We start from the raw sequence: 10,007 nt of genomic DNA, 5'->3' as shown, positions 1-10,007 counted from the left end.
CTATTTTGTGTTTTATTTAGAGACAGGGTCTCACTCAGTTGCTTAGTGCCTCACTGTTGCTGAGGCTGGCTTTGAACTCGCAATCTTCCTACCTCAGTCTCCCAAGCTAATGGGATTACAAGCATGCACCACTGTGCCCGGCAGAGAATCAAACTTTTTAAAAGTAAACTTTGGAAATAAATTTCTTACAGTAGTAAAATACAATAATGAAATGTAAGTTTTATTTTTTTATTGATTTTTTAAAAAAATAAATGACAGCGGAATGCATTACAATTCTTATTACACATACACAGCACAATTTTTCATCTCTGGTTGTATATAAAGTATGTTGACACCAATTCATGTCTTCATACATGTACTTTGGATAATGATGTCTATCACATTCCACCATCCTTGCTAATCCCCTGTGGAAAGGGAGGGGGAAATGCAGACATTAAAAAAGCAATTACAGTAAATGTATCTGTTGGGCACAGTGGTTCATGCCTGTAGTCCCAGCTACTTGGGAAGCTGAGGTGGAAGAACTGCTTGAGCCCAGGAGTTTGAGACTAGCCTGGGAAACATAGTGAAACCCCATCTCAAAGAAAAAAGAAAAATGTATTCAAGTATTCTGGCACATTATCATAAACATGTATAGGAAAAATATATTAAACTAGAATAGAAAGATAAGTCCTTCAATGGAATGAAATAAAAAGTTTGAAATCAGGCCCAAGGGTAAGTATGTGTGCATAAAAAATTAGCATATTGGGAAAGTGACATTGCTAGTCAGTAGAAAAATAATCAAATTAATAATCAAAGTGGGCATGATGGTGCATGCCTGTAATCCCAGTAACTTGAGAGGCTAAGGCAGGAGGATTACCCAGCCTCAGCTACTTAGCAAGACCCTGTCTCAAAATAAAATAGAAAAAGGGCTGGAGATGTAGCTCAGTGGTAGAGTGCCCCTAAGTTCAATCTCTAGTACCTCCACACACAAATTAATGATCAAATTAATTCAGATAGCAGGCTAACAATTTAAGTCATATCCCAATTGCAAGTCTTAAACCAACAACCAAAAAAAGGATTAAAAATGTAAAAGGGTGGCCTGGGGATGTGGCTCAAGAGGTGGCACGCTCACCTAGCATGCATGAGGCACTGGGTTCGATTCTCAGCACCAAATAAAAACAAAACAAAACAAAACAAAATAAAGATATTGTGTCCACCTAAAACTAAAAAATAAATATTTTTTAAAACCATAAAAGTGATTAAAAAAATAAAGTGAACAAGTATATAAGCATGGGATAAGAAAGGCTGTTCTAAGCTTAATACCAAAGGTAGCAACAAATGATATAAAGAAACAAAGATATGATGATGTAGAATTTCAATAATTCTATAGGAACATACATTATATATAAAATAAAAACAACCCGAAACCAGGAAGAATGTATTTGCAAGAGTTATTATCCTTGATAAAGGAAAAGATGAGCATCCTATTAGAGAACTAGGCAAAGTGCCGATTATCAATGGAAAATTTACCAAAGCGTAACCACAAATGCCAGTAATTTTACCCTCACAAAAAAAAAGTAGGGCTGGGTTGTGATTCAGTGGTAGGACACTTGCCTAGTACATGTGAGGCACTGAGTTCAATCCTCAGACCACGTAAAAATAAATAATGTCCATCTACAACGAAAAAATATTTTAAAAAACAAAGTACATTAAAACAATGCAATACTATTTTCTACTTATCAGACTGGCAAAGAATAACAAGTGTCAGTGGAATGTGGGAGCTTAACTGACAAATTTCTAAGAGCAATTTAACAATACTCACCAAAAGCTTGAAAAAAATAATTCTATTTCCAGGATCGATTCTAGGAAAATAACTGGACAAGGTAAAGAGCTGTTTTTAAAAACTGTTCCTTACAGTACTATTTGTGATTGCAAGAAATCTACAAGTCAGTCTAAAATCCAACAACAGGTGATCAAATTGCATGACATACCTGTAGAAGGACTAGGAATATGAATAGTCAAGTATCACGTAATAATGTTTCAGACAATGACAAATTGCACACAGTGGTAGTCCCATAAGATTATATCACCTAGCAATGTCATAATCATCTTGGTTTGTGTAAGTAGACTCTATATTTGCACAAAGATAAAATCATCCCAATGATGGATTTCTCTTTTTTAAAAAATATTTTTTAGTTGTTGTTCGACCTTTTTTTTAAAAAAAAATTATTTATATGTGGTGCTGAAAACTGAACCCAGTGCCTCACACATGCCCAGCAAGTGCACTACTGCTGAGCCCCAGCCCCAGATTTCTCTTAATGTATCCCTGTCATTATGCAATGCACAACCATATTATGAAACTAATAATGGTATATGTCTGTTATGTAGACACTTATTTTTGTAAAAAAAATATTTTATACATACAAAAATATGCATGCTTAGGAAAAAGCACAGACAGAAGGAAAATGTTAACAGTAGTTGTCTCCTCCTAGTGGAAATTTGGAACAATTTTTTTTTTTACTTGTCTGAATAGTCTTATTTTTTTCAATGATGAAAGATCTTTGTAACAAATACATACATACAATGACAGTAAAGATGAATAAATAAATTCTTAAATTAGGACACAAATATTTATAAGAAAATTTACAATGGACAATTTGTCCTTATACAATACTCTTTCCAATGTATATATAAATTAAAACTTCCTAAAGTGAAACAGTTAATTAATTATAGTAGTATTTCAATGTATCTGAAGGGAGGAGACATATGACAATGGTTCAATTCTAAGAATACTTTCTCAATCTTCCATGTTCTTCTAAACTCTATTATTATGATAAACATGCTTGTCCTCTAAGCTACTTTGACTTTACTAAAATGATTTCCCTGCTGGCAATCTCATATAACCTCCCACTGAACAGAAAAGGCTGCAACCATGACAATCACTTTTCACTCCTCTCTTCACCAACAGCATCAGGCTTCTCAAATCCCAACTCTCCTAACTAGCTGCAAGAACCTGGCAAATTATCAAAACTCACTGAGTTGAGAGCTGTCATCAACATGACCTAGCATACACTACATTCACAGTGGCCATTTACAAAGCAGGCCTGTGTCCATAGATTACATCTGACTGTTAACCTCTTCCAGAAACTAAGACAGGAGTCCAGAAAACACAGCAGAAATTTAGTACTGTGTTCTTCCACAAATCTACATCCTCAAATTTGGAGCTGGAAAGGCCAGACCTAATTTTTGGGACACTAGCCAAACAGTCATCAGCTAATGACTTTTGAGAAAATGAAGCTCCAGCATTCTACTCATTTATTATCAATCAACACATTAAATTATAGCAGTGGCTTGAATCAAGGAAACCACTGCATCCACATTTCACAGATCCATTAGACAAAACACCTACTGAAGAATAAAATCGGTCAGGGACAGACATGGTAGAACATACCTGTAATCCCAGCAACTAGGGAAGCTGAGGCAGGAAGATTGGGAGTTCAAAGTCAGCCTCGGCAACTTAGTGAGGCCCTAAGCAACTAAGCAAGACCTTGTCTTTAAATAAAATATAAAAAAGGCCTGGGGATGTGGCTCAATGGTCAAGCCCCCATGGCTCAATCCCTGGTACCAAAAAATAAATAAAAATATAACTGATCAGAGATTCTTCTCTTTTATATCTTAATTTACAACTAAACTTGAGCTAGCTAATTATGGCTCAAACAGCAGTTCTGGCAGTATGGTATACTATAAATAAGAATGTACAAGGGAAAAGGAACCATGACTTATAGGTTCAACTCTGCTAAGAACTGTCATAATCTTGGGCAAGTCATTTCATATCCCTGACCTCGGTTTCCTAATCTGTGAATTCAGAGGTCTGTGTTAAATACCTCCTAAGGTTGTTGATATAATGTGGTGTTTCTATAGTCCTTTTCATGACCCACCTGAGACAGGTGCCTGTCTCACAACTATGTGAATTAGGTTTATATTCAGAAATTGCTCAGCAAAACAGACTTGCCATGTGCATTCACTTGTATATACATAAAACAGGAAGAAATTAACGTGAAGGAGATTGCAATTTCTCGTGGAGAAAAACACATTCACATCTAGGGTTAATGTTTCTTGGTTAAGTAAAAATGAAAAAGTAAAATACTTTCCATCAGCATGAGAACTTAGTAGTCTGTGTGTAATGACAACAACAGAATTCAGGTTGTTATATAAAAAGCACATTCTTGCCAGGTGAAGAGGCCCTAAACAACTTACTGAGACCCTATCTCAAAATAAAATATAAAAAGGTCTGGGGATGTGGGTCAGTGTTGTGCCCCTGGGTTCAATTCCCCATATGAAAAAAAAGTACATTCTTTTGTTGCTTGTCTAAAATATAGTTTGTGAGTTCAAATATAATATCCTATTGAATTTTTTTAAAAAGACTGGATAGATGATTCATGTATATATGAAGGTCACTGCATTCTTAAAACTACCACTAGATGGAACATTTACTGCAACGTTTAGAGTTAATACTCAGTTCACCTTGATTAAATGTATTAAGAATTGGGTCATGAAGCATTAATTTGAAGGGTCATTATTCTTTGTGCACTATGTTAAATTCTTAACTCAAAAATTTCAAAAAAGTCAACCTTGAGCCATTAGCCACTAAGAAAACTAGTGCAAATTGTATTTCTTGGGTCTTAATGGCAGGAATTCCATTTACCAAAACATCTTTTTACCTAGATACTTTTTCTTTCAGTTAAGTGGTAGCATACTTACTTATCTAAAACCTGTGGGTCTTCAGGGCTCTTATTTTCATATTCTAAAAGTTCAAGAAAACTCTGCATGTACCTAAAACAAAGAAGAAGAATTGCTGTTAGTTGCCTACCAGATAGCCATTCCTCCTTTCCCTCTTCCCAAAAGCACTCCAAAATTTCATTCAGGTTTCATTCCATCCCCACATGCAGCTTAAGTGCTTCAAGAAAAGCTGATGCCTCCAAAACTTATAGACGTTTTTCTCTGGATAGTCCTATTGCTTTTGCTACTAATTATTAATTGGTTCAACAGTTAGGTCTAAGCCTAGGCTGTGCATTCCCCTCAAAACAGGGACTGGCTCAGGAATGAGCATACTGCCTCAATTGACGCAAATAAAAAGAGAGATAAACCTTGCTGGAGGTCTCTGAGAAAGAAATCAACTTGCTTTGCTTTTATATAATGTGCTATGGGGATGTTAAGTCTGGAACTGTGTAGCTATTCTACCAGCAGTAGGAAATACAACCTGAAAACAAAGCTAACATTTTCAAAAGCAGGTCCTTGATAGCCTCATGAATCTCTGATTCAAACCAAGTCCAAAAGCTTATCCTTTGGTTGGATCTTTACACAAGCCAGGTTCAGCTTCATTTTTTGCTATTACAAGTATATCCTAACTGATATTTTACAGCTTGACTAAAAACATGCATATAAATTTTAAGAAGCAAGTGAGTGACACTCAAGTACACACCAAGAATTTAGAAACTAGAAGTAAAAAAAAAGATTCCTTCTCCAAGTGAAATTCATTTCATCAACCTGTAATGGAGGAATATATCTTAGGTCCTCAGAAACTGCTTCTGCATTAAGAATGGCTGCATATTTCAGTAAGGGCCAGTACAATAAAAATGTGTACAACATTAAGATCTGGAACACACAGATAAATGGGATTCAGAGAGGCACATTAGTGTGGCAGTTATACCTGTCCCAAACTGGATGGATCTAGTAGGGATTCAGATATTCCAATTAGAGATTTACCATCACTGCTTTGGTACTTAACATATCCTGAAATAATTATCCCTTCATTCTAATCATTTCTAACAATTAATTACCACTAATCCTATTATAGAGGATTAGAACACTTTAGTGACTAAAAATGACATATGCATATAAGCAGGAATGACATTTAATTCATCAGCCTCACAGGAACTTTGTGATAATGTATCTGATACTAAAGGGCAGTCATCTCCATGTGTATTTTTTAAAAGTTTCTGGGTAGATAAGGCCAGGTAAGAGATATTAAAATCATTAGGTCAAAATACCCTGAGAAGTCAAAGTTGGTCAGCTCCAGGAACGTCCTTTGTCCTGCCACATGCAAGGGAATTTTGGCAGGCCTCCTGTCTTTTCCAAAGGGGATAGTCTTTTAAAGAGTAAAGTCATATATGGAGAGGAATCAAAGATTATGCTAAGATTCCCAGCCTAAAAATCAAAATAACAAGAACAACACACTGTGGCTCAGCATGGGGACAATTTGTTACAAATAAAGTTTGTTTTTAAAAACAAATGACAATGACACACAAACATATGATCCTGAACTGAATTCCTAAATCAAGAGGGGAGACTGCTAAAAAAAAGGTGCACTATTAAAACAATAAGTGAAATGATAACAAGTTCTACATATTAGGAATTATTACTGTATCAATTTTAAAGTTCCTGAATGTGATGACTTTATTCTAGTTTTCTAAGAGTTATTCCCAGGACATATATGCCAAAATATTTAAGGGCAAAGGGACATGATATCTATCTTAATCCAAATGGTTCAGGAAAAAAATGTATGTGTACAAATGGCAATCATTAAAAAAAATCATAGAACAACAAATTCCATCAGTATGCACAACTATAATGCACCAATTTAAAAAAAGTGGAAAAAATAAAATAATAAAGTTTGGTTAAAAAAAGAATACAAAAAAAATCAGAAAGAGATTATCCAAAGAATAATGATGCTTATTTGGGAACAGCATTACAATGGCAATAGCAGAGCCTGGCAATGGGAATACATTTTAGTAAGCTATGATGAATTCAAAGGAGTTGAAGGGCAAGGGGAAGCTTTTAAAGACAAAAAAATGAAGATGATTACATCAGATTTTCAAACAATAATCCTTGGCCATGATGGTTAGCAAGATTTGCATCAGTATGAGGTTAAACAGTTGCTAGGCAGATGTCCTTAGAGAAGTACTTTTTGTATAAGGTTGTGGTGGACTCTGTATAAGCTTATGGTTCTGGCAGTCTTTTGTGGTAGTTACTATCAGGCACTCACACATAAGAACCCTTTCTTTATAACCTACTAGCCTTATTTATTTTTGTTAAGGTTGTTACAAGTGACTCTATTTTGATTCTGAGAACTTTTATATTTCTTTCATATACACACATGTGTGTACCATACATATGCACATGCACACACACATATGGAGACAGAGTATGAATATGAATCACAATGGTAGAACAAATGTGTCCAAATGTTAATAATCAATGAATCTGAGCAAAGGCATATGGGAATTCTTTCTAATAGTCTTGCAACTCTTAGGTAGGAAATTATTTCAAAATATAATGTTAAAGGAACAAAAAGGACAAAATGGCAGGTATGTGTTTGAAAGAGATATGGAAAAAGAACGGTGGAGAGACCAAAAAAAAAGGAGTTGATGCACTAATTTGTTTGAGTTCTATACTCTGCTGGTGTGGTGTGCTGGTGTATAACACAAAAATACATCCTGTATTCGTTCCCAGTTCCTAGTACACTTCTAAAATCCTTAGAATTTCCTGAATGATAGGAGTATCTTGTTCATCAAAAGCCCCTTTTAAACACACCTGAGTTTATGCTAATGAGATTGACTGAGAGTAGGTGCCTAGATAGCCTCAGGATAGGGCTGTTACCAAAAAATTCACCTTCACCTCTAGGGGTGGGAACAGCCAGGAGATTAAGCTCTATAAAAACTCTTGAAGGGAAAGATTCTGAAAGCCCCTAGGTTGTTGTGCTGGGAGGATGCTGAACCCAGAGAGAGCTCAGAAGCCATACACACTCCCACTTAGCCCTACACATTTCTTCCATTTGGCTATTCCTGGGTTGTGCTTTTTACAATAGACCTGTAAACAGTAAGCAAAGTACCTTTCTCAGTTCTGTGAGCCATTCTAGCAAATTATCAAACCTAAAAAGAGAGCTGTGGAAACTCAATTTACAGTCAGCCTGTAAAAAGCAAAGGTGGTCCAGGGAGTTGCAATTGGTGTCTGAAGTAGGTGTCAGTCTTGAGGGACTGAGCTCTTAAGTTGTGGGGTCTGTGAAAACTTCAGGTACTTAATACCAGAATTGAATTGTTGAACACCCATCTGGTGTCTGAAGAATCAAAGAATTACTTATTAGTACTGGAATACACCACAGAGCCAGCAATTCACTTGGAAGCCGCTGAAGTAACTACTACAAAAGTAATAGAAAACGCTTGACCATCACCACTAACCAGATCTGGGAACTTGACCTTGCCTACTTAGAATGCTGGAAGAGCTCTAATAATTATCTTGAGGTAATAAAGAAGCCTCATGCAAACTAGTCAGGAGCTGTTGCTTTTTGGGAAAAGGGAATGACACTATAACTCTAATACCATCCAATATAGTGCTTCTCAGGTGACTCATTCTTAGCCCTAAGAATTTATTACATTATTATTATTATTATTACTATTGAGAAATGACTGCTGAATGTGCATTTTCTTTCAGTAGCCTGGCCTCCATGAACCCTCTAAATGCAATCTAATTACTGGTTCCATTTTCCTTGTATTTGTCCACAGCATTCCCTTCTCTTAAGATGCTATCCCTGTCACCTTACTGGTCAACTCCACCCCCATCAAGGTCAGTTAAAGACCACAGTGAGCAGTTTTTGCCCCTCCTCTGTGTTACCACCACACTGTGTCTGCCCCAAGAGCACTTAAGCCATTTGGCCTCACAAACTACAAACTCCTCCACCTTTCTCCAGGGACTTCTACCTTGCTTTTACAACACAGAGTAGAACTGTGAATGTTTATCAAATATATGCAAACTCCTTTCTAAAAACACACCACCTTCCATTATTCTACCATTCACTTATCACCTGCTCTTACATTATACCATTCACTTATCTCACCCTGCTTACCTAGTAGGGAGTTTCATCACAAATTCAACTTCCTCAATTAATAACATCTGTTTTATGCATCAGAGCTATATCTGATTTAATTCTCTTGTTGGGGGGGGTACTAGGGATTGAACCCAGAGGCTCTTTACTACTGGCCACATCCCAAGCCCTTCATATCTTTTTAAGACAGGGTCTCACTAAGTTGCTTGGGGCCTTGCTAAATTTTAATGCTGGCCACAAACTTTTGATCCTCCTGTGTCAGCCTTTGATGTTGCTGGGATTACAGGCATGTGCTATATCTGATTTAACTTGAAGTTATAGTCTGTTAAGATTTTTTCATACTTTTCATGGGGCAAATGAAGCAAAACGTGGAGCTGATATTTTTCCAATCTGAGGTTCCCCTTTAAATAACTTCGCATATTCTCCAAGAAGCACTGCCTTAAAGGAACTTAGTTAAAAGGAAAATAAAAGCAGCAAAGCTTAAACTTGATAAATGTGAGAAACATCATCCTATCTGAAGGAAGGCAGGTCCATTCTCACAGGCTACTACCTTGCTACTCCTTTATATTGTTCTCTACTTTCCTTTTTTTCAATGAGCAATCACATCTATAAGCAGAACAATTAAATTTGAAAAGTCAAGAAAGTATCTATTATGCCTTAGAAATATTTTTTAAAGCTACTTTAAATTGAACAGTTCAAAAAGAACCCATCTTTTAAGGGCATGGAAAACCCAGCTACCCTGAATGACTCATTCCCACATGGGCAGTATGTGCACTTTTATGGAGAATGGTTCCAAAGCCAAATGTTCACAGCATTGTGGGAAGATCCATTTCAAGCCACATTTTTACTTACCAACTCTGAACCAATCCCACTGAAGGGCGGTTCAGTAAGTTATCTGGCAGAAGATTAACTTCTCTCATAGTGTTAGCCAGTCGCACAGGAAGTTCCTTTCGTAGAAACATGTATGAAGTTTTCTCACATGCATTATCTCTCCCTATTAAGAGATAAAAATGTTCCATGATTTTACAACTTAATAAATGAAGAAATAAAGGGTTTTCATGGTAACACAGTTATTACTAGTCAGAAAGGAAAAGTTAAATAATCCTGCAGTCTCTAGTTAAAATTTTATCCTCTGAAATAGTTAGTT

General features: G+C 36.1%; 1 protein-coding gene across 1 annotated transcript in view; it reads right to left on the bottom strand.

Annotated features, from left to right (window-relative positions):
- Positions 1-10,007, bottom strand: part of Pdk3 (pyruvate dehydrogenase kinase 3) — a 73,818-nt gene that overhangs the window by 36,402 nt on the left and 27,409 nt on the right. Inside the window, exons 2-3 of the mRNA XM_048796379.1 lie at positions 9,713-9,854; positions 4,741-4,812 (exon numbers count right to left, since the gene is read on the bottom strand). Coding sequence (XP_048652336.1) covers positions 4,741-4,812; positions 9,713-9,854 — 214 coding nt within the window. The remainder of the gene's footprint in view (positions 1-4,740; positions 4,813-9,712; positions 9,855-10,007) is intronic.

This window comes from Marmota marmota, unplaced genomic scaffold (genome assembly GCF_001458135.2).
Source record: "Marmota marmota marmota unplaced genomic scaffold, marMar, whole genome shotgun sequence".
NCBI classification, from domain to species: Eukaryota; Metazoa; Chordata; class Mammalia; order Rodentia; family Sciuridae; genus Marmota; species Marmota marmota.
This window is presented reverse-complemented; position numbering and strand designations above follow the sequence as displayed.